This window comes from Pseudogymnoascus verrucosus (assembly GCF_001662655.1).
Source record: "Pseudogymnoascus verrucosus strain UAMH 10579 unplaced genomic scaffold scaffold_32, whole genome shotgun sequence".
Taxonomy (NCBI): Eukaryota; Fungi; Ascomycota; class Leotiomycetes; order Thelebolales; family Thelebolaceae; genus Pseudogymnoascus; species Pseudogymnoascus verrucosus.
Genome location: NW_017263683.1, coordinates 342,121 through 365,675, shown reverse-complemented (window position 1 = coordinate 365,675; position 23,555 = coordinate 342,121). Strand labels below are relative to the sequence as shown.

Here is a 23,555-nt window from a genome sequence, read left to right as displayed (position 1 = left end):
GCCTAAGGCTCGCAGTCGCGACTGAACCGTAACGGCCCCGAGTCTCGAGGGCGTCACGTGATGACCGTAACTGACCCGAGTAAGAAGGCATCCTTACAAATTGATTTGTTAGCTCGTGTGGCTTGCTACTCGCGGCAATGGACCCCAACTGTTGGGGGCGCAGTGGTTATAATTTTGCAACCTGGTACCATCATGTATACCGATAGATTTGTACGCTAGAAGAACACACGATGTGAAGTTGTTTTTCCGGGCAACATTGTGGTGGCATCGATCGAAGCCATGTGACAGTTAGGGCGTCCACATGTCAGAAGCATCACATTTCAAAGCTATCCATCTCGCATCCATCACAAACTGAACAGACATTTATAGCACGTGAAGCGGAAACGAGCCATATCATTTGTCGTTCCAATAATTTAGGCTGTGGTACATCTAATAGTGTCAATACAACTGCGCACAGCAAATTCGCGCCTGGGTCAAAGCCGGGTATATGTCAATCCACGCCACGCTCTAATTGCTCTCATTAGGACTACGCCTTGGAACTGTTCCTCCAGGACTCCTCCCTTACGCCTAGAATCCCTGCCAAAGTTTTCTCCACAGCGACCTCCCCTTCCCCGTATCCACCGTATTCTCGTCCTCGACACTCGCGATGTCCACATCGGCACGGCGGCCATGATCCAGGTCCACATCCTCGATCTTCTGCCACTCCGTCTTGTTCACCCACTTAAAGACCCCGAAAATGACCGGGAACAGCACGAGCAGGATATACGCATCCACGAATGTGCCAGCCGTGAATGGCGCCAGCGTAGTCCAACCTTGAATCAGTGCGAGGAAGATGTTCGCGCCGAGCCCAAACCAGGCGTTGTACGGGTACAGCCACGACCGGTAGGGGAGGTCTTCGACGCGGCGTCCCTGGACGGCCCAAGCGCTACGGAAGCGGATGTGGATAAAGGAGATTGCGCCCCAGACCAGAAAGGTCGACACGCCCGACAGATTGACGATGTAGCTGTAGGCCGTGGCGGCGCCGGTGGAGACATTCATCATGGACAGCGCACCGAAGAGGTTGGTGAAGACAATGGCGGCGGTGGGGACGCCGCGCTTGTTAGTCTTGCCCAGGATAGCGGGGGCTTTGCCGTCCTGCGCCATAAAGAGCACGGTACGGCTGCCTATGTAGATCGAGGAGTTGATGGCGGACAGACACGTGACAAAGATGAAGGCATTGATGAGATGGACGCCACCGTACCAGCCGGCGTTCTGGATGGCGATACTCATGGGCGACTTGAGGGCGCGCGCCGCCTCGGAGAACTGCGGCGAGTTGGCGGGACACGTGAGCCCGAAGAAGAAGGCGCTGCCCATGTAGATGAAGAGAATGCGCCAGAAGACCTGGCGGATCGCGAGCGGCACGGCGACGGACGGGTTCTTGGTCTCTGTCGCGGCCACGGCGATGGACTCGCAGCCGGCATAGAAAGTTGCGCAGAAGACGAAGACGGATGCGACGCCGCGGAAGCCGTCCGTGAATGCGCCCGGGTCGTGCCAGTACCTGAAGCCGAGGGGCTCCGTCTGCCCCTTCAGCCCTCCCGCCGCATAGATGATGGAGAAGATGAAGTACGCGACCAGGCCCGCCAGCTTGACCAGCGCGAGCCAGAACTCCGCCTCTCCAAAGGCCTCCACGCCGAGCAACTGGAATCCGAGGAAGAAGAACCAGAAGAGCAGGAAGTAGCCCCACAGCGGGACCTTGTCGCTCCAGAAGTTGAAGATGGAGCAGATGGCATTGTACTCGTTCGCCAACACCGCGGCCCAAATGATAAAATAGTTCCAGCCGACCGCGGCGCCGAAGGCCCGGTCGACAAAGCGGTCCGCGAGTTTGGTGAATGCGCCCCCGCTGGGATACAGCGTTGTCATCTCGCCGAGGGACTGCATGATGCTGAACGCGATGATGCCGATGACGCCAAAGCCGATCAGCAGCGGCGCAGGGCCTCCCTGGTGTAACGCGCCGCCCGCGCCCACGAGCAAGCCGGGCCCAATAATCCCCGCCAATGCGAGCATGCTGAGATGCCGGGTCTTGAGGCCGCGCCTCACGCCGCTGTCCGGATCCACCCGCTCGCTCGTGCTGCTCACGTCATGGTCAGTCTGGTCCTCCAGCGAGGACGCGTCCTTGGTTGTTGGCCCTCGATATTCGGCCATGCTGCTGGGGTGATGGGATATCAAGGTGAGGCCGTGTGGCTAGCGAGGGACACGGCGATACTATATATCTGCTCTGACCCGCCTTCCTACGAGCACATAGCGCCATAGCGCCGTGACTGGGATAGCACCATCGCATCCCCGTTCGGCGAAGCCAGCGAAGCCAACTACAGCCCTGCCTGCGTCTGCCGACTAAGGTAGTGTGTCGTAGCGTGTATCCGCCTCGATAACCCCCCCACGGCGAAAATCAGCGTGGAAAGGAATAAGATTGGCCCGAGGCGCTGCGTCGGCACTGCGTTTGTGGCGGCATCACGTCATTCATGGAGGTTTGTGCACCATTCGCCAAGAACGGGACGTGAAGTGGGACATGGGGTGGGCCAGGGGGTGGAGGGTGGAGTGAAGGGTGGGGGGCGCCAGAGAGGAGAGAGGGTCGAGGAAGGGGCAAAGAGGGTTAAGTGGACCGCCGTAGAGCACTAATGGAGAGGCTAAAGACCTACTTTGCACGAAAGTTTCTCGGCCAGGGACGCTATCAGGAGATAAGGCGTGACTTGGCCGCCCTCGGCCCGCTTAACGCCGACCCCACACGTGACGTTGGCGTCGATGGCATGTGGGACGGCGGCCGAAAGTCAATGTCAACATCGTCGTTTCATCCTCAGCCTTCAGTTTTCGTCAACCTTCAACCTTTTCTCTGGTCTGTTGTGTGTGGTCTGATGTGCTGAGGGTGGAGGATGAAGGTAAATAACCGCCTTCAATGGTGCGAACAGTTCAAACCATACCTGTCGGCCGTTCACAATGAAACTGTTGAGCATCTCCAGGAACCGAGGAAGGTGCGAATGGCCCGTTCAAGAGCTTCCTGTCTCGGGAAGGAGCGAAAGAATAAAGCGGTGAGTCCCGGCCTTTCTCTCCTCAAACACGTCGTGCCATTGTGTCTTTTGCAATCCCCTTTGTCGTCCGTTTCGTCACTCAACGACAAAGACGGATTGTTTCGCATCGTGCTTTCACGGAGCCTCTTCCTGTGTGAGACGGCAATGATACTCTCTGTTCGCCTGCCACGAGTAAGGGACCATTCTTCCCTTTGTTGTGAAAAGTTGCATAAAAGCTTGCTTCGGCGCATCTCAAATCCTCCGAAAGCCAAGCAAATCCATCTGCCCACCGGATCAAGGTAAGTCAGGTGCAACCACAGGTAAGCATTTTCTTTTTATATCCACATCGCCCGGCCAGGCAAGATGTGTTGGTTTTCCCAGGACTTCTACTGTTGGTGCGGCCACTACTACATCCACAGAGCACCCTGCGCCATCCCTATTTGCGTGTTTGCAGGCGGTGCTCCAATCCGCTTCTCTATCGAATATGAGTGCCCAGCCTGCATGGGTCACCCCGTTCAACCCACTCCTCCCCCGTCCCCGGCCGCCACAGCCAGTAGCCGCTTTTTCGCCCCTCACGATGCCCTCGGCGAGCAAACCGGCACCCGCGCACGCCGCCGAACCCTGTTAGTCAACACGTCGGACCATTACAGCCACCCACAACAACCAACGTATTCACTATATAGCCCGATAACATTCAGACCCGAGCTCGTCCACGTTGTCCGCGTTGCTGAGCTGCCCGAGAATAGCGCCGAGTGTGCAATATGTGGCGGCCCGCTCTCCGACTGTGCCTTCGACCCCGACGCCTGGGACAAAGCGAGTTTCCCGTCCACCTTCCTTGCGACCATCGACACATCTTCGGAGTCTCCTGTATCCTACGCCGGTTGAATGATAACAGCACATGTCCGGTGTGCCGGTGTGAGTTCAATATAGACCGGGAGACGGGTGGCCCTTGGGAGACTAGCGAGGAGCGCGCTCGCCGTATCGCTGATCGGCCGAGGTCTGAGGTGAGGATCGTTGATGAGGAGTTGCAGTTTGCGGATTGGAGTGACAGCTCCATACCCGGGGGTCTCGATGGTGAGGCACAAGACGGTGGGGTTGCTGGGGTGAGAGATAACATCGCAACAGAACGAAGGAGAGCAATTGAACTTGAAGTCGACGAATTGATTCGAGAGGAATCAAGAAATAGTAACTTAACTTGGTGAATCAGGTAGGCAAAGCCCTGTTCGATAACTTTATCCCCTTTCGTCCCAAGATTTGTCTCAGGTAGGCAACCTTTATTTGATATCTTTATCCTTTACCCTTGAAGTTTCGTCTCGGTTCGGTAGATTAACAAACGGACATAACTACGAAACGCCAAGGAAGCTACGAGATACAGTTTATAGACATAACTCTTCCATATATAAAATAGACATCTCTCTCTGTGAAAACCTTCTCGTCTTCGTTTGTTGTATTGCTTCCACTCTGATATTTGCACACTCCGAAAGATGACACGATGGCCACGGACCGATTAAACAACTTAACTCAGCAACAGCTCACAGAAGCGGTGCAGCAGATTGTTGACAGTCCTAAGTTCTGGGTTAATAATGGGCATATCCCGGTCGAGATAAGACGCCAAACAAAGGAAGACATTCTCAAGGGAAAATGGGGACCTGCTCCAATCTTCTCTCCATATGCCGCAACTCATGATGGCTACAGCCAAGGTGGGTACAGCAGCCTCTCATTAATTCGCCCATCTCACTATTTATAGTTCGATATCAAAATGTCAAAATGCTAGTACATCGGGTTACTTTTCGCCATATGTATGGCACACAACTAAATCCAGCGCTCGAGATTTCACACATTGTGAACTGTGGCTCGCGCAGTACTTCGTAGGTTTGCGTTAAGCTTGATAACCGGGATTGGATATTACCTGTCCGTAGAAATATCAATCCTTTGCACATGGTGGAAGAGCCGGGCATTCTCAACCGCTCCCGGATATGCTGCTTTCTCTTCATGGACGACAATTGTCGCGAGAGCCTACCGACGCCAGTGGAACAAACCGAGAGCTATATCAAGTCGACAGTTAGCACAATATACGCCCTAAATGCACCATGTCGCCGGCTATATGCACCGCAATGCCAGTTAGATTGGAATTGTTGGTTTCAGTCTCCCCTAAAAATTGATAGAACATTGTAATAAGGAGGCGAGAAAAGTTCGACGCGTGACAGTGTATTTCGGTGCGGTAGAATATTCACTATGGCCCGAAATGCAAAAGGCATCTTGAGGAAAATAATTTCCATACTCTCAATTTAATAGAAATTGTCCCAAGATTCTACAATATCCTATAAATCATCTTTCACCCGCTAAATCTTAACGCCAAGTTGGCCAGCACCAGAAACATCCAACGCCCCTAAATCCCCAACCAGACCCCCGAACATCCCCTGTAATTCTCCTACGTGAATCCTGAGAGCAAAAACTCACATACTCCCCCTCCTTTCCATCTGATCCACAATCTCCTGGACCCTCTTCCCTCTCAAGCTCTTTGCTGGCGATGTAGACCGACTCGACAGATGAGTGTCAGGAGCTGCCTTATTGGACGGCGTCTGTGGCGAGGCAATCCTCTTGATGGGAGTCAGCGGCGAGGCCCTCCCGTCCTCCTGCTCTGGTGTCGCCATCCTACCCTCTTCATCGCGCCCCTCTCTAGTGGGACTTCCTTCCCTCTGCATCCCAATATCGCTTTCATCATCCTCTACGCCCTCATCCTGATTCACCACGCGCAACCTCTCCTTCGGCACTGTAAACATAACCTGTACCACCCTGCCCCTCACTGCTTTCTCGACATCCCACTCCTCTTCCTCCCCTGGTGGCGCCGTCTCCAGTCCCGCAACCGAGTACGGCCGAGGCCCCACTGTACCCTCGTCAGCGCTATCCTCCCAGTCCCCTCTTCCCTGCTTCCGCCGCCACAGCATCGACCCCGCGCTCGCCGCGCGCCTCGGCACTGTATCGTCGTCGCGATAGGGTTCACTCCCAAAGGCCGCACGGGTAGGTGATGGGGAATCAACATATCTCTCCGCCTCGTCCACACCAGGCCCGCTCACCCACTCCTCCTGTCCAAACACCTTTTTTAAACTCCCCAACCATCCGGGCGGCTTCTTGAGTCCCTTGCTTTTACTTGGGCTTCCAGACTCCCACTCACCCGGCCGTGGGAGCAGTGACTCTGCCTCGACGCGTAAGGCCGGAAAGCTCCCCCCCGACTGCGCGGTGACGAAGCTGGCTGAGCCTCCGCTGATGCTACCGCTACCTGCGCTACGCGGTGGCGGGGCCGTCAGCGTGCCGCCCGAGCGGTCAGATGTTGGGCTGATGGACCCGTTGGTGTAGTATCCTTCGGCGGTCACGCGGCCGCTGCTTGGCCCGTATCCGCCGTGGACATACTCCACGCGGCGCGCAACGGTGCCTGATGTTGGCCCGGCAGCGCCAGATGATGCGAAGGGGTTCCATCCGGCGGCGCCGCCTGTGAAGAAGGCGGTGAGGGAGTTGCTCCGGGTGGCTTGACTGCCGCTGCGGCTGAGGGTCACGGCGCTCTGCTCGCTGAGGTTGCTCGCTGTGCGTCCAGAGGTGGATTCTTTGCTTGGGCTAAGGCGCCCGCTTTGTGTGAGGGATTGGGAGCGAGAATGGCTTCTCATAAGGGCGTCGGCGGCGGCCCAGTCAGCGACCCATTCGTCGACTTCGCGCTCGCGTTCTTTGGCGGGCGAGTCTGGCGAGGGAGTGTTGCGGTCTAATGAGTTAGGATTGGCGGGGGGGTGGAGCTGATAAGGGTGTATATCCCCCGTTGAAACTTGATGCGGCTCGGTGAACGGATCGGAGTGATCATTCGAGGACGATGGAGGGTATTCAACAGCCTGGCCGACATTTAACAACCCAGCGTCAGCAATATCATTATCCTCGTCCGCTTCGTAAATAGGGTGGATCGTGCCCGCAGTCCCCAGACTATTCGCCCTCGTGTGGTTCGTCCCGAAGTCAAAGCTAGAATACTGATTCGTCGACACTAGCGGCGGCTGACTGTATCCACGTGCATTCCTCGAGCTTGTTGGCTTCCGCGGTATAGTGAAGCTGCTCCTCTGTGCCGGAACAACATAGCTTAGATTCCCGTCATCCTCGTAATCATAACCGCCATATGAGAGAGCCTCATACGCTGCACCGCCGGCATTCCCCCCCCCAACACTCATGCTCCGGTTCCCAAGATTCTGACTATTTTGCCTCTGAACCATCTCACCGTTGTATGGCCCATAAAACGAGTCTCGTCCCTCGCAATGCGCTGCCTGGCTGAGGGCATGGAGCTTCTGGTGTCTCTCCCCAACTCTTTTGGCATGAGCCCTCCGCGCGTACCAGATACAGAGGACGGCAATTGCTATCGCCACCACTCCACCAATACCCGCACCTACTCCGATTTTCACTTTCCTCGAGTTGTCGTCTCCGCTCGGCGCCGCTGGATCGGTTGTACCGGCCGTAGCAGTAGGATTCGGGCTGGAAAACGAAGGATTCGTATAGTTGTTAACCCAAGCCATAGTTGTAGTATCGAGAAGCAACGTCTGAAACTTGCTATCCGCCCGCTTCTCCTTCGACGGCGCAGACGAAATCGTGTGTCCACCGACAACCATCATGACGCCACCAGGAAGCATAACAGCACCATGCCCATAAATCCCCTCCCCTCCACCAAGGCCACTTCCCGCGGCTTTCGGAACCTCCCAAGACCACTCCCCATCCCCGCCAAGCTGCAGCACCAGCAGCTGCGGTTCCGCAGGCGTATTCACATCTCCCACCCACCCCCCAAACACTACAATTCTCCCCCCATCCCCACTCAACAGCGCCGTATGCCCCGACCTGGAATCTGGCATCCCACCCCCGGACGCCCTAATTACTGCCAGCTCTCCTCCTCCCAGAAAAGCACGCGCGCTGACGGACTGGAACGTCCACGTCCCTTCCGGCAGGGCTAGGACCCCCACGCGGTCCATCCCAATGAATGCACCAGCCGTGTGTCCGCCGATGAGGACGTAATCTGCGCCCGCCGAGGAGCTCGCGTTCGCGAGTGTTGGTGCCAGGGAGGTGATCGTGTGGCCAGCCTCCGGTACCAGCTTTTGGCCGTCCGCGGCGCCAAGAGATACGGTGTATGGCGCGGCAGAGCCTGTGGATTTGGGGGGCGTGAGCTTGAGCAGAGAGTTCGTGTAGTTTGCCGAGGCCTGCCAGGTGCTTGCGTTGGTGTTCGCAACCGTGGGACACATCCCGCCTAGCACGAACATCGGCGTGTTCGCGGCATCTGCCTCTGGCTTTGTCGAGAAGTAGAGGCCTGCCGCGAGGAAGTTTGTATTGTGCAGCTCTGACGATGTGGTGGCAGCGGAGTCGGATACCGCTGTCTCGGACCACTTTCCTGGCTTCGCGCTCCCCGAGCTGTATGTCCACACGGACGAGTTCGACGCGCATGAACCTGCGTACACACCGATGTCACCGGACGGCTTCATCGCCGGTACGTACGCGATACCATCGTTGCTCCCCTCTAAGAATGGCAAACTCTTCGAGAGGACGGTCGGCGAGAGCTTCGCTACATCGATGCGCGAGGAGATGTTAAGGGCGAGCAGCTCGCCGGCAGGGGCGCTGGAGGAAGGAGGTAGCAGGATGTAGGCCTGCTCATTGTTGGGCGCCAGGAAGATAGATGTTGGGTTATAGGGGAGTTGTTGTGCGTTGGCATGAAGTAAGACGTGGGCCAGGGCGAGCCAGAGAGGTGGGGTTCTCATCGTGGGGAGAAGCTGGCGGTTCGCCAGGCGGAGGAGATATGGGTGACAGATGGGAAGTTATTAGGTGGGGTTGACCATGGCCGCTTTGCTATAATGTTCAGTGCTGGTCTGTATCCAGACGAGTATGGCTGTGAGGTTTCTCAGAACTTGTGTCTTTCGATGTGACGGGGATAGATGATAGATGGGTGATGAGGCCGAGCGATCGGCGGCCTTGTAGATCGAGATCTGTTGGTTGACGAGGATGTAAACTGTACCACAGTAAACACAACGTAATCTCCAATCCTGCAGGGTAGCGGGCCTAGAACAGTGAGATTTTGTGATCCACTTTCAAGGACGCCATCCAATTGATGGCTATCGATAAGGCGACTGAGGCTGGTATATTGGCACCAAAATGGAGTTTGGTGTTGACATTGTTTATCGACGTTGCCATGGTGATGACAGTATTATGACGCTTGCGAACCTCCATCGCATGTGATCCACAGCCGTACATCACCCAAGACATTGATTGACTGCGACTTTATAGGCGAAGGGTTTATACGATATTGGGGTCTTTTGTGGTCTCGGTGCTCTAGTGGCTACTCTACAGTCGGTAAAGACATGTTTAAGAATTCATTCCCCTACTCTTTCACTTTCCCAAAAATCCATATCCTCACGTGCGTGGGGGAGGGCTTCACACCTCGAATGTTGAAGAGTTATTTTCCTGAGCTGGTACCGTGTCAAAATCCCTAAGACTCCCTATGTACAAAAAATAAGCGCCGTAGCAAATCGTGCGCAAAACCGCATACAACTCACAGCTCAGTCTTCCTGCCTGCCTCTTCCGCCGCTCTTCCAACCTGCTTCTTTGCCGCAGGAAAATAGCCCTCGAGATCCATCCATTCCGCCACAAATGCCGTGGTGATCATAGCCCAGTCTTCTACGCTAGCTGGGTCAAGGTGCTCGCCATCATCCGTGATTTTGTGCCACGCGTCCGGGAACGGGTGGGGGATAAGATGCAGGATTTCGACGCCGCGCTTGAGGAACGGCACATGGTCATCCTGCATCATAGGCCCAAGCCACGGGCCGTTCTTCTTTTCGGCGTCGACGAGAAAGGGAGTGGCGGGTGTGGACTTTGCGGTGGCGATCGCAGGAGAGCGGAGGCGGGATTCTAGCGTCGCCATGTGCTTGTAGGCCCAGTGGGTGGTTTTCCAGTAGGAGGGGACCGCAGGGCCAGGGGCGCCAAGCAGGTCGAGTAGCATGAAGAGGCTGATGGAATGGAGAGGGGTGCGGTAGATAGAGAGAGCGGGGTGGGGCTCGGCGTGCATCGCTTCCGCAAGGGATCTGGTTGTGATGTGTCAGTGACTGCTTGTGAAGTGACGGGAACGGAGCTGAAGTATTGCAAAGATGAAGGGCTAAAATCTCACCTCGCGCCATAGAGCGAATCCGTGTCCGTCCAGTCGACAAACGCCTCCTCCCCATCCAGCAAAAGTATTTGCAGACCCTGCTCTTGTCCCCTGTTCTCATCCACGCCGTCCTTCACCATCTTCTCCCACTTCCTCGTCAGCGCTTCATCCACACTGCGCGCCGCATGCATTATCATCGCGCATGGAGCCGCACTATCCGTTGCGCCGATGAAGCCCTTTGGCTCGACCTTGCTGTCATAGTGGGCGACGAGAGCGAGACGGCCGACGTTGCCCGGCTGTGCCCATGGCGGGTCGCGCGTCAGGATCAGGTTGACGAACGGAACATCGCGAGAGCCGGTGGCGGGGGTCTTGGAGGTAGAGTTCTGGAAGGCGACGGTCCATTTGGGAAGGTGGGTCTGGAAGAAGTCGACGAAGTGGTTGAGGACCTTTGTGGAGCCTTCGGTACCAGGGACGCGGGGTATGAGGATGGGCGCAAGGAGGGCGCCGGTGTGAATATCGAAGTCGGTACCGGGGGAGGGAAGATTCTTCAGAGTCGTATCAGAGAGAGGGGTGTATGCTGAGACGTGGTGGAGGAGGAAGGCGGCGAAGAGGAGGAAGATGGTCGAGAACCGTGGCATCAATTGGGGAGCCATGGCGGCAGTTTAGCGGTGGTCAGCGAGCCTCGGTAATCTCTGCCAGCTGCATCACCGCTCAGCTGTGGAGATCATGAGGTTGTGAGAGGGATTGTGGGATATGCTCAGATGGGTTTCGTTTGAAGCCACGTTCGCGAGTTTCATGTTCACGACTGGACTGAGGATGCGGCTAGATCTTATCTTATCGTATCCCGATCTGATCGTTCCCGCCGCTAAACGCGCTTATTTATCCTCCTTGCCAGGGTCCGCATCAAATCCCCAGCCAGGGGGCCAAACTACACCTGGAAATGATAAGAAATAAAGACAGTATAAACAGCACGTTCATGCCAAGATCAAAAGATAAAAAAAATTCTCCATAGAAAAAAATGGCGGCAGACTTGAACCTTCCCACTCACCGCATCTTTCGCCGATTTCTTCCTGGGTGAGAGGAAGTGTCGAGGCTACTTTTTACGATAAGTGGGAGGAGCATTACTGAACAAGCGAAGATCTCGCTTGTCAGGACAACCCTGCTCTCTTTGGTGTTTATTAGACGACCGCAGAGCCCTCAATACTGCGAAAGAATTTCTCAGTGAACCCTTCAGCCTTGGCCGGGGTTCGAACTGATCATGTCCCTCGCAGGTCAGCCACTTACAATCCAATTACGCCAGAACGGCGCCCCACAGTTAAGCGCCAGCTAGTAGCGTCTTATGTACCCCAGTCTATCGCGCTTACCATATATACCACCAGTATTATACAGTAGTACCTTCCTTCACCTTCAGCCTTGCAAGAATTATTCAACATTGAACCTCCATCCTACATTTCAACTTCTATATCTACACAATTGCGCTCGATCCCACCTGCAATCACCATTATTATCAAGCCCTTCGACACATCTACAGCCGAATATCCATCCGACCCATCTTCAATACAGTCCTTGCACATGAGGTAGCCAAACGCGTCGGTTCTTTGCGGGGTACGCCTCGATCCAATCCAACACACCCCATTTCCCACCGCGCGATCTCCCTCCGCAGTCCACATAAACTGTCATAAGACAACTACGCCATGCTTATCCTCCGATGCGCCCAGCAGGCGCGCCTCTTGCCCCGGCGACTCCACGCATCCTCACACTTCCGAATCCGAGACCAATGGGAAGCCCTTGCCTGCGCAGCGAACTCTTCAAGAACCCGCCCCTTGACGACAAAACCTACAGCCAAGGGCCCCTCCCCTCCCCTCCCCTCCAAGCCGCCCAGCGGCAAGCCGAGTCCGTTCTCCCTACCACCTGTCCCAAAAACACCTAGAGTTAACGCCTTAATGTAGTCTATCCTGTCCGTCTCCCTATTTACCACGCCGGCACGGCACCGACAGTGGTCGTAGGATTTATGAGGATCAGTAGCATCATTTCAGTTTCCGCGCCCGTGCCATTCCTGCTGTTTGGCCACACAGAAGTAGCCTCGACATTCCTAACCGGTAAGCTCCCCACCCCACACGCCAATGCTCCTCCGCTTGAGATCATGACGGCGCTAAGTGGCTCATACTTGCCCTACTCCCATCCCCTACCCATCTCTAAGCTAAACCCCTCGCAGCTGCCGTTGCCTTTATAATCTCGTCCTACGTATGCGCCCCTCGCGTCGTCGCCATGTACCTCCACCTCCCTTCCTACACACGCTACTCCCCCGAGCTGCTCAACCGATACGTCGCATCCCTCCCCAAGACCGCCGAGGCCGACATCAAGACCATAAACGCGGGCGGGATACCACAGACCACAACGCTCGCAGTAGGGGATCTCGCAGTGGTGGACGGCTTTCGGCTGAATGCCGTAAACTTCTGCAGGGTGGGATCGGCGGAGAAGCGGCCGTGGTGGGTGGGCAAGGGGTTTTGGGCCGGGAGGGGGGCCTGGGAGTTTGCGGTTAGTGAGATGGGGCCTGGGAAGGGGTTGAAGATGGCGTGGGTGTGGGATGCGATTGCAGAGAAGGTTAGGCAGGGGAAGTTTGGAGGTGGGATGACACCTAGGGTGGGCGAGGTGGTTCAGACGACGGCGGTTGGGCCAAAGAAGAAGCTGTGATATACCCGGAGACAAATAAATAGAGCATGCCACGCAAGGTAAGATAGATGGGAAGGAGGCGCCATGTATTGCAATGTAGAATTAGCTTCATATCCGCATCTGCCAATCCAACAAGGTCCAACCATCTACAGTGCACACATAGCTATAGCCCAAGTACCCCAAACAAGATAACGAAATAGCTACCTGAAGCCCGGCCAACTCCGTCCCAAATACACGCCACGCACTCCATCACATCAACACATCCTCCCCACGCTCAAATTCCCGCAATAGCCTTCATCAGCACCTCAACCCCCCTATCCGCCCCCTCTCCCAACTTCCCCTCCTTCAGCATCCACGCAATATCACTCTGCCACCCAAGCGGGACATACGTCCCCCTCTTCGCCACCTCTAGCCCCACCGTCAACCGACTCGTGTGCTCCCACTCCTTCGCCGCAACCTCCGCGCGCTCCACCACCTTGCGCGGAATCCCACACATGCTCGCGCAGTGCATACCGAAGCTGCCCTGCGCCACGCCTTCCTCGAGGCGGTACAGGAAGGTGACTCTCCGCTCCGCCTCGTCGACGTCGATGGCCATGCGGCGCGGCGCGATCTCGGGATGGCCTGCGAACTCGGCGGCGAGGGAGTGGTAGTGCGTGGCGAAGAAGCCGATGGCGCCTACGTGTGTGGCGACGTGGTGGAGAACTGCCTGCGCGACGGCGACGCCGTCGTAGGAGCTTGTACCGCGGCCTAGCTCGTCGAGGATGACGAGGGAGCGCGGGGTTGCTTCGGCGAGGATCTTCTTCGTCTCAGAAAGCTCGACGAAAAAGGTCGATTGCGCCGCGAAGATGTTGTCGTTTGCGCCCAGCCTGGACATAATGCGGTCGATTGGGGTGAGAGTTGCAGATTCCGCAGGGACGTAGCACCCAATCTGCGCCATTATTGCGGCGATGCATGTCATGCGGAGAATGGTAGATTTGCCGGCTGCGTTGGCGCCGGTGAGGAGGTTGATGTTTGGCTCGGAGCCGCCGAGGCGGATGGAGTTGGGGATGAAGTCCGTTACGTTGGGGAGGACGCAGGGATGGCGCAGCTCCGTGAAGTCGACGACGGTGCGTTCGGTGTCCACGAAGGAGGGACGGCAGCTGGGGGAGCTGAGGCCAGCGGAGGCACGCGCGAGGGAAATGAGGCAGTCGAGCTGCGCGATGATGTTCACGGCAGTGAGCCAGGTAGTGTAGTCCTTGTCGAAGCGCTGGAAGAAGCGGCCGGCGGTCGCCTTGACAATCTGACCGTGCGTCTCTTGTGCCTCTTGGAGTGCGCGTACGAGAGTTTTGAGTTCGGGGAAGTAGTAGCGCTTCTCCGACTTGGTGGAGGAGACCATGGTCCAGTCCTTGGGAACGGCCTTGGAGTTCTTGACAGGGACTTCGAGCTGGTAGATTTCCTTGCCGATGTCTTTGAATTGGACACCCTTGGTGCCGAGCTTGGCTGCCCACTCCTTCTTGAGTCCGAATAATTCTTGTTTGATGCCCAGAATGCGGTCCTCGCTATCATCAAAGTCCTCCTCTATCCCACGCTCGGGGACCAGAAGTCTTTCATCGCGAGCCTTGGTGCGGTCAAACGCCGTCTTCCAGTACTCGAGCGGCCCAATGAGATCAGGCATCCCAGATATGAGACGGTCGATGATGCCATCCCCCCCGCCAAATGCACCCAGCATGCTCATCGTATACTCAATCTGCTCGAAGCCCTCGAGGACGCGGACGAAGTCGTCCGGCCTGCACACTCCAGCGTGGATGCGCGATATCAACCGCTCGAGATCAGGCATCCTAGTCATCTGCCCCGTGAACTGCTCCCGAAGCGTACTATCCGCATTGAGCATGTCCACAGCGTCGAGACGCTCATTGATCTTCTTCGCATCTGCCAGGGGATGGCAGACCCACTGGCGGAACATGCGCTTCCCGAACGGCGTGATGCAGCGGTTGAGCATCTTGAAGAGCGTCCCCGCCTGCCCTCCATCATAGGTATTGGCGAAGATCTCGAGGTTGATGAGGGTCTGTCCGTCGAGGACCAGGGTGGTCGATTTCTGGATCGGGCTGTACCAGGCGAAGTTGCGCTGGGAGAGGAGGTCTCGGTCCAGTTTCAAGGATCGGAGGTACTGCACCAGCGCACCGAAGGCGGACATGATGATCTCCTTATCCTTCGCCTCGGTGAGCGTAGCCGGCCATTCCTCATCTGCTCCCGGCTCCTCAGTCAGAAAGTATCCACTGCAGTCAAGTTCCCTCTTCGTGACATCAGCGCCCCAAAACTCCTTCCCCGTCTTCAGATAGTTCCAGATAGTGGTCGGGCTGGTATTATTCTTCAGAATCCGCAGCGCCTTGACGGAAATACACGACTTCTCCAGCAGCAACTCCTGCGGTCGCGTCTGCGCCACAAAGGTCTCGAATTTGGTCAGGTCGACATCGTCGACGAACTCGGACAGGAAGAACTGCCCCGTCGCCGTGTCCACGAATGCAATGCCAAACGTCGGCAGATCATCCGCAGTCGTCGTCGTCTCCTTGATCGCCACACAGTACGTCGCCATGTCGTCCTCGAGCATGCTCCCCTCCACCAGCGTCCCCTTGGTCAGTACGCACGCTAGCTCGCGATGGATGATCTTATCGACCTTTTTCGCCTTCGCGCCACCGACGCTGTCCTCGCGCTCGCGCATCTCCTTCCCGAGCGCCGACTCCATCTGATCGACCCTGGCGATCTTGTAGCCCTTCGCCACGAACTGGTTGGCCCAGTGGTCGAGCGAGGACTCGGGCACGCCGACCATGCGCATGTTGACGCGGTCAGTGAGCTTGAGGTCGAACAGCTGGTGGCCGATGGTGGCGTCGTTCTCGTAGAGCTCGTAGAACTTGCCCTTCTTGAAGAAGACGATGGTGTTCCAGAACTTCTGCTTGATCTGCCAGTACTGCTTCTCAAAGGCGCTGAAGCCTGTCCAGGCGTTTGGCGGAATATACACCGTGCGAGGATCGTAGTCGGGGTGGCCGGGTGGGTTGCGGTCCATGTCGAGGAGGTTCGCGAGCCAAGTGTAACGATGTTCCGGCTCCGACTTGCTAGGCTTTTGTTTCTTGGCTAGATCGCTTGAGGTTGGCTTTGGCTTGCGAATGATATTCGACGAGCGCGGCTGCAGCGGTTTGGTGTCATCAGGGTCGTACTTCCATCTCTGCGCGCTTGATCCCTGGCTATCCCCCATCTCCACATCATCATCAACAACAGGAGGAAGCGGAGACGGAGCATATGATCGTTTCCTCGAAGGCGTCTTGGATGGCGATGGCCTCTTCCTTTTCTTCGATTTCGAGGGCGCAGCATCAGAGTCCTCTGAAGCTATAAAGTCGTCCATATCTATTGATCAACGTCAGCATCTATCTCCGATCTGAAGGCCCGTCGCGAGAACTCACCATCATCATCACTCTCCTCATCAACCTCGCCAACAAACACATCCTCATCGTCATCATCATCACTGTCAATAACTTTCTTCCTCGACTTGCTCCTCCTCGCCGCCACAGGCGCTTCATCATCCTCATCGTCCTCATCCGGCTCCTCGTAGCTCACAGGCCTCTTCGCCCTCCTCGATGGACTACTCTGCACAACCGCATTCTTATCTCCCCCACCCTGCGAGCTCGGCGGTTCAATAACATCACTACTCGCCACCGGCGTCCTATCCATCTTCTTCACCGCTTTTCCCACCTTCCCCACCGCCTTCCCCGCCGGTGTCCTCGCTGCAGCAGGGCCATCGGTCTGAGCACCCTCCAGCGTCGCGGGGGGGCTAGCTTGTTTCTTCAGCAGCGGCAGTCCCGCGGTCGGGGCCTTGGAAAAGAAGCCTAAGATCGATCTCTGGTTCTTGCTTGTCGAGGGCGCGGCGGAACTGGCCTGTTTCCTGGCCGGGGCAGGGCGCGAGGGGGTGGTGGTTGATTTTTCGGATTTCGCCATGGTGGGTGGTATTCTGCTTTGGCTCTATTGAACAAATTAAACAAAGAAAGACGATCCCATCAACCTCCCGATTTAGGATTGGTAGGGTAAAAAAAGGGTAAGGTTGAGGGTATTACAAAGGGGGTCCAAGGGGTTGAAGGTCGAGGTTGAAGTTGATATATCAGGGTGACCAGTGGACGATTGGACAAACGCGCACTGGACGCGCCAGCAAGGGGTGAAATCCGCGTTGTGGTCTGTGCGCAGGCGCTTTTTCAATTTAACGTGGAGTCCCGGCCTTGAAGTGCCGGTTCCGCGGGCGTGGGTGGGATTGTAGTAGCGACATACCGAAGTACCAATATTGAACCCCCTTTGGGAAATCCGTATCAACGATAAATGTCATGTAAACCCTCAATTTCATCTTTGAACTCCGGTTTATGAGAACTCTATTGCCTAAAATATCTCAAACCCCTTGCCTTCAGGCTTTCAGGCTACCTTGCTTTCCTGCAAACCATACCACCCTTCCGTCGCCACAAAGAGCAGCGACAATAATACACCCATAAATGATGCCGTATCCCCCCATTCCCCCTATTCCCCCCATCCACTACCCCATGACACCACACTACCCAGCCAGGCCCAGCCCAAACACACTCTTCCATTCGCAAAAATATAACTCCCGCTTACCGCTACATACAGATGCCAAAAAATACCCACAAGACCAGAGATAATCCCCCCCTTTCCTTCCCAGAACTTCCATTTTCGCAGACAGTAACCTCCCCTCCCAACCTTCCAGGAGTAGAGCGGAGTAAAAGAAAGCCCTACCCATAAAGAAGAACAAACAACCACCAATCACCTCTTCAACTCCCCAATCAGCGTCGGCGCGATCTTCCTCTTCTTCGGCGCCGGTCCCTCCTTCTTACCCTCCCCATCCCTTACTAGAGCAGCTTCCTTACCACTCTCATCCTCACTTACACCCCCCGCATCCCTCTTCACCCCTCCCGCCACCGCACCACTAACACTACTCGCGGCACTCCTCGGCGTCTGCGGCGGCGTCGTCATATTAACAGCTGGCACGACGAACGAGCCCGCCGTAATGCCCGGCACGCTCCCCGACACCAGCGGGGGGTTGCTAACAACCGTTCCGGTGGGATAACTCACATTGGGCGCGCCAAAGGCGGAGGGCGCGAAGGGGGACTGCGTGGAGATGATGGAGCTTGTGGAGTTTGTGCGCGTGGGCGAGGCGGGACGGCCGGAGACAGCGGCGGAGGCGGATTGGGTGGCGGTGGCTTCGGCTGGAGGGGGGTTGGAGGGCGTGCGGTGGCGGGATGGGCCGGGGAATGGGGATGGGGGGCAGACGGCGGAGGTGGGTGTTGGGATGGGTGTGTTTTGGGAGGAGAGGGAGATGGGTTGTTGAGTTGGGACATCGGGCTTTGTGGTGGATGAGTCGGGGGTGTATGGTTCGCCGAGCTCGGAGGGAGAGAAGGTGAGGGTGGAGCAGAAGCCGTCGGAGGAGGTCATGAGGAGGGTTAGGCCGTCGTTGGACCTGTAATAACTGTTAGGATAGGGGTGGGAGGTCCAGGTTTGGCAGGGACATACCATGTCAAATCTGTAAAGGTTGCGCAGTGCAGGTTGCTCACGATGCACAGAGGCGTTTGCTGTTGCGTATCATACAGCAAAACCGAGTCTTGCGTGGCAACAGCGTAGACCATGCGATACGGCAGCGAAAATGCCATTGGCGGGCCAGGTGAAACCGCACCAGTTGCCACCTCCAGCTTCTTCGGCGTTGACGTCGGGCCTGGATCGCTAGGGTGTAGGAACGGCGACTTCTGAACCTTAGGTGGCGTATCAGGAGTAGGAGAAGAGATGACCGGCTCCGGCAAGGCAGGTATGGATTCTTCAGATGACGAGGTGTCAATGGTGATGTTTTTAGTCGTGACAGGTCCCTCTCTTATAGTATAAAATATAGGCGAACACTTGACAGCTACCGACGGCTTCTTGTGTCCAGGGAGATGTGCAATTGGGGGTTTGTTGATCCCGCCTCTTGTGTAGATATAGACAGTGTTGATTATTTCATACGCCGCCCTATGTCCCTCGTTCTCTCCAGGATGGGGGATAGAGTATTGTCCAGCCGGAGTAAGCAGGAGACTTCCATCTTGAGTGAACGTCAGCCGCCGGAAGAACGAGGTGAGAGTTTCATTGGCGTATATATTCGCATTCTTGACTCCCAACCCGTGTCCTGGCTTCGGGGACGCTTCCATGGGCATAACAGCCGGGAGAGGCATTGACGGCGCTGGCGACGCCGATCTCCGCATTGAAGTGGACGAGCCGAATGATGATCTCCTACTATGGCTGATCGTGCTCGGCGGGTTCATGGGCAGACCGTGGGCAGTTGGCGTGCTCGGCTCTGATGGCTTTGGCGACTCAGCACCGAGATATGAAGATTCGTTGGATATTTGAGAGCGTATGCCGATATCTGGGGGAGCAGGCGAGCCTCTTCGCCCAGGGAGGTCGATCTTTGCATGGCTGGCAATCCTATGGGGCCCTTGTTCCAAGGTGAAATGCCCATCCTTTGTCCGCAGACTGTATATATGCACCGATCTGTCCGAGGACTGTGTCGCGACGTATTCGTTGAGAGGGTCCCATGCGACGCCTTGAACGTAGTGGCTATGCTCAGCGATCTGTCGAACTAATTGACCTGGCACTTGTCAGCTTTGCACGGCCGACGATGTTACTGGGCTACCTACCTGTTTGGGCATTGTATATCCTCGCAATGTTGTCCATACTGCCGATGATGAAGTAGACGCCATCCGGCGACCACGCAAGATCGTATATTTCCGACCCGGACGACCGGCACATATGCTTCACGCGCCATGTCTCCTTGTCCTCCAAGGCGTCGTCGCCGAACGCGGCTTGGGGGTGGTGTGATTCAGCGGGGATCCAGAGCAGGACATTTCCATCGTCGCCCGCCGAAGCCAGGAGGTCTCCTGTGTCTCATTAGAATTCTGTCGGGGTGGTAGGAAGCTTGTATTCGTACCTTTGGGGGCAAAACGGACGACATTGACTGCTTGGGAGTGCTTGCTAAGCGTCGACAGGTACTCCACGCTCCGTTCCTCGCCGTCCGAATCAACCCTCCAGAGCTAGCGGACAGTCAGCACGGCACGTCGCCGGGGAGGGGGGGTTCTACATACCCTCACATTGTTATCTCCACCAGCCGTCGCGAGCCTCTTGCCATTGGGCTCGAAATGGGCAGAGTAGATCGGGGCGCTGGAGTCGTGCCAGTTGACGATGAGAGGTGCGCTCTTCATGGTGTAGACAAGGCCTCAGCGGCGGTGCATTGGGTATCCCCGGTGGACCAGCTGCAGCGACCGTGTGGAGAGAGTGCTGCTCTCCTGCTCTCAGGGTTGGTATGTCCTTGTCCTTGAGCGTGAGGTGGTGAAGAGGTCTGGTCGGCGAGGCTGACGTCGTGTCTATGGCTGGCCGGCTGGTCTTCCGTGAGGAATGTGAAGTTATGGATGCCTTTCGTGAGAAGCGAGAGCTGGTATGCGGTATGATTGTCGACGGGGAATAGGGGCCAAGTCCTCAGTTTGTGTGGGATTGGAAGAAGCAGCTGTTGTATGCGGAAGTGTTCCTCCTGTGGATGATCGCGGCTGATCGTTGAACGCGGTTCCATACAGTGCTTTACTACGGTGGGCTGTATCTCCCTCCCGTCTCACAGGCTATCACTCCAATACGCGGATAGCGGACCATCGGAATATGCGGCCGCTTCATGCCGACTCGAGCTGGGAGCTGTGAAGCTGTTTCCCCGCACCCAATCAGAAGCGACGCATAGCGCTCGTTTACGCGACGTGCTTGATATCAGCTTGACAGCCATCAACCCCGAAACAATTGCCAACAAAACTCTCCACCAACGTGAATCAGCGCCCAATCAGCGCCCAATTAATACAAATATGGGAATTCCAGTCTCACTACGAGTAGTTCGTCTAATCATCGCCACATAAACCGATTGTCCCCTGTCGCCGACAAGGCTTTGGCACCGAAGGTAATAAAGTAGGTGAGTAAGTAAACAAGACATTCACGGGTCATCATGAGGAGCGTAATAATTGAGTGTTGTAACGAATTGCATTGCTGGTTGGCTACTTGACGAACCTGCCCTGTCTCCGTGTCTTCCCATCATTGCCGCCCTTCGAATCCCAAGGGCGACGCATCCCGAAATCTCTCTGCGATACCTGTAGCCCCTTGCCAGCAGCCACCCACCGACAATACGCCCTGGTCTAATCGAACCTGCCATCGAGGATGCTGGCGTTGCGAACCGATATCTGCAACTTCACATGTAACCAGGCCAAAGTACCATTGTCCAGTCCTAACCGTCTCAATGTCCGCGGCCCTGAGAGAGGTCAATGTAAGCACCTGTGCGGGCGACAAGCGATGCTTTGGATGCAATTCAACTCGAGATTTAAACAATTCCCAGAGTGCAATAGCATCTGACAATTTCAAAGATGCTAGCCACTTCGCATTTGTATTAATCCCTGTGCCTGCCTCTCCTGGAGGGGGGTTTCCTCTGGTGGCTCCTGTTGTTTCCTGGATACCACCGCCGACTTGCTTTATCCCTTGCAGTTTTGCCGCACTAATCGTACTTGTATCTTCTCTTGCCGATTTTGAAAAGTTGTCCATTGGGCCAGCCTCCGTCTTGTGAAATCCAATATTGAATTGACTAAATCTAGAGAAACCTTATGGTTAGTACAACAGACTATTTAAATACACTGCCTCGAGATACCACAAAGGGTTCCTTGAGAGGTATAATGAACTTTCTAGCAGTTCTTGGAATATAAATTACTTGGTTTCTTTATTTGCTCCCTTGTGAGGCTGGCAGTTCTATTCGTAGGAGCAAGTCTTAGCTACAAACGCCGCACCACTGTTTCCTAGACGCATAGACAGTCTTGCGATCAATTTTAGTGACACATACTATACATTTCGGTCCACTTCCGTACCAATAATTGAGCATGCTGCATTCCGTCTTGGGAGCCGTGGCTGCCGCCTTGCCGCCGCCAGTGCTGGTTCCCATCAGCTAATTGCCGCCTCATGCAACAGCCCTATCATAAATAGTCTTGGGTCCAGTAGGCTAGCTATAATAATATGCATAGAGCAAACATATGCACTGGCATATGAGCTTTATGGTGGATTCCCTCGCCAATAAATCTGTAAGCACCCGTTCTATGAACAAACTTTGTTCCGCAGGGCCAATACAACGTATGCCCCCTTACCTTTGCAATTCTCACCGCCCATTCTCTAACCTTAAACTTTGCCAACTAATACTATAATTCCTAAATGCCGTGAAACTTCTGCATGTTTGTGTAACAGACGCCACCGGGCTGTATGGCACCACCCTCAATCAAACGTAGTCCACAAATCGAGGGCCTTCCTCATAAGTAGCGCTTTGATATCCCCTCGCTGTACATAATATAGACGACCTTCATTGCTACTCCCACGTCAAAAATCATCATACCCATAGGACTTACGCACGCCCGTTTATCAAATGTCGGCCGAGGCAAAAAGTACAGGGCTACATCTCCAGTCAATCGAAAAGATATTTAACCGGAGGGGCACCCGTTCTATAAATGAAACTTTGGCTAGAAGCGTTTCTTCGAGGCCACAGCACGACAAACTGCGTGTGCTTTCACTCTAGGTGAATACCTATCTTCTAAGGTGGGGATACTTGCTATTGATTGCCCCTTTGAGAACCCGTGATCATCCTATGGATTTATTCACGTGATATTATGTTTAGAATCCCGTGATATTATTATGTGATTTTGTGCGTTTGTCGCCGCGACATGGATTGGCTCTGTCTGGCTGTACAAGGCTTTGGTGGGTATAAATACGGCATAAGGCAGTATAACATCGAAGCCATCATGGCAGCCATTCCCTACTCTGTGTTCATACTTCTCTGTAACGCTGCTCTGCATCTTCCATGCAACAGCATAGAACAACACAGCCTACCGATCCTGCAGCTCCATCTCCTCTCTCTTCCTCATAACTCGCATCATCGCCCCTTTCATAGAGTACCATAACTTGCGGTCCCTCCCTCCTCAAATCCCGTGATCTAATCTGATCTATCCCCCCTACGGTCCCACAACTCCCACCAACCCCCCACCACCCCACCGCGCATCTGCACCTCTCCATCCCCATCCCCATGCACCCCCACGCCCACCCAATCGGAAGCGCGCGCGCCAGCCTCTCTCGCGGACCGGGCGAGACATGAGGCGGCGGCTACCCTGAGAGGGACGACGAGTTACCCTGAATGGGATGGGACCCTATGGGTGGGGGGATGCTCGGGTCACCTACGTTCAGGTGAGGAGGGTGGGTTGGTGGGGTGGATGGGATGGATTGGGGTGCGGCGTACGGTGGATGGTGCGGTGTAGTGGAGATGGAGGTGCGTGCGATGGATGGGGTGCTGGGTGGTGCTGGGTGGTGCAGTAGTGAGGTTACGTGAGGTTACATGCTAGGATGGGAGGGAGTGGGAGCGGGAGTGGGTGAGATGGGGTTGGGGGCTGGGGTTTGTTGGTGTGGTGGTACGGCTTATGAGGGTGTAACAGGCGGCCGTGGGAATTGGGGATTGGAGTTTGGGAATTGAGCAGGTGATGTGATGGGCGGTGTGGCCTGGAGCGTGATTATGAGTGTGAGTGTGACTGTGAGTATGAGCGTCATTATGAGTGCGAGTATGAGTGTGAGTGTGAGTATGAGTGTGAGTGTGAGTA

General features: G+C 55.6%; 9 protein-coding genes across 9 annotated transcripts; 3 read left to right on the top strand and 6 right to left on the bottom strand.

The window, feature by feature from the left end:
- Positions 1 to 246: 246 nt before the first annotated feature.
- Positions 247 to 2,775, bottom strand: VE01_07667 (uncharacterized protein). The gene has a single exon (XM_018277100.2). The coding sequence runs from the start codon at positions 2,179 to 2,181 to the stop codon at positions 568 to 570; it is 1,614 nt and encodes a 537-aa protein (XP_018129010.1). The 5' UTR covers positions 2,182 to 2,775; the 3' UTR covers positions 247 to 567.
- A 629-nt stretch (positions 2,776 to 3,404) lies between these two features.
- On the top strand, positions 3,405 to 4,423 carry VE01_07666 (uncharacterized protein; the record flags this gene model as incomplete). The annotated part of the gene is made up of 1 exon (XM_018277099.2): positions 3,405 to 4,423. One exon carries the CDS (start codon positions 3,405 to 3,407, stop codon positions 3,924 to 3,926), a length of 522 nt encoding a protein of 173 aa, XP_018129009.1. The 3' UTR covers positions 3,927 to 4,423.
- A 110-nt stretch (positions 4,424 to 4,533) lies between these two features.
- Positions 4,534 to 4,913, top strand: VE01_07665 (uncharacterized protein; the record flags this gene model as incomplete). The annotated part of the gene is made up of 2 exons (XM_018277098.1): positions 4,534 to 4,741; positions 4,789 to 4,913. 2 exons carry the CDS (start codon positions 4,534 to 4,536, stop codon positions 4,911 to 4,913), a joined length of 333 nt encoding a protein of 110 aa, XP_018129008.1.
- A 405-nt stretch (positions 4,914 to 5,318) lies between these two features.
- VE01_07664 (uncharacterized protein) lies at positions 5,319 to 8,809 on the bottom strand (the record flags this gene model as incomplete). The annotated part of the gene is made up of 1 exon (XM_018277097.2): positions 5,319 to 8,809. One exon carries the CDS (start codon positions 8,807 to 8,809, stop codon positions 5,498 to 5,500), a length of 3,312 nt encoding a protein of 1,103 aa, XP_018129007.1. The 3' UTR covers positions 5,319 to 5,497.
- A 788-nt stretch (positions 8,810 to 9,597) lies between these two features.
- Positions 9,598 to 10,841, bottom strand: VE01_07663 (uncharacterized protein; the record flags this gene model as incomplete). Its single annotated transcript, XM_018277096.1, has 2 exons — positions 9,598 to 10,126; positions 10,210 to 10,841. The coding sequence occupies 2 exons, from the start codon at positions 10,839 to 10,841 to the stop codon at positions 9,598 to 9,600; spliced, it is 1,161 nt and encodes a 386-aa protein (XP_018129006.1).
- A 267-nt stretch (positions 10,842 to 11,108) lies between these two features.
- On the top strand, positions 11,109 to 13,004 carry VE01_07662 (uncharacterized protein). Its single transcript, XM_018277095.2, has 3 exons — positions 11,109 to 12,081; positions 12,138 to 12,287; positions 12,404 to 13,004. The coding sequence occupies exons 1-3, from the start codon at positions 11,883 to 11,885 to the stop codon at positions 12,880 to 12,882; spliced, it is 828 nt and encodes a 275-aa protein (XP_018129005.2). The 5' UTR covers positions 11,109 to 11,882; the 3' UTR covers positions 12,883 to 13,004.
- MSH6 (DNA mismatch repair protein msh6) lies at positions 12,911 to 16,993 on the bottom strand. Its single transcript, XM_018277094.2, has 2 exons — positions 16,296 to 16,993; positions 12,911 to 16,239 (listed from the first exon to the last, which is right to left on the bottom strand). Exons 1-2 carry the CDS (start codon positions 16,825 to 16,827, stop codon positions 13,136 to 13,138), a joined length of 3,636 nt encoding a protein of 1,211 aa, XP_018129004.1. The 5' UTR covers positions 16,828 to 16,993; the 3' UTR covers positions 12,911 to 13,135.
- Positions 16,994 to 17,412: 419 nt separating this feature from the next.
- VE01_07660 (uncharacterized protein) lies at positions 17,413 to 20,464 on the bottom strand. Its single transcript, XM_018277093.2, has 5 exons — positions 19,992 to 20,464; positions 19,838 to 19,940; positions 19,548 to 19,787; positions 18,400 to 19,498; positions 17,413 to 18,346 (listed from the first exon to the last, which is right to left on the bottom strand). The coding sequence occupies exons 1-5, from the start codon at positions 20,106 to 20,108 to the stop codon at positions 17,653 to 17,655; spliced, it is 2,253 nt and encodes a 750-aa protein (XP_018129003.1). The 5' UTR covers positions 20,109 to 20,464; the 3' UTR covers positions 17,413 to 17,652.
- Positions 20,465 to 20,973: 509 nt separating this feature from the next.
- On the bottom strand, positions 20,974 to 21,474 carry VE01_07659 (uncharacterized protein; the record flags this gene model as incomplete). The annotated part of the gene is made up of 1 exon (XM_018277092.1): positions 20,974 to 21,474. The coding sequence occupies one exon, from the start codon at positions 21,472 to 21,474 to the stop codon at positions 20,974 to 20,976; it is 501 nt and encodes a 166-aa protein (XP_018128939.1).
- Between the last annotated feature and the right edge of the window lie 2,081 nt (positions 21,475 to 23,555).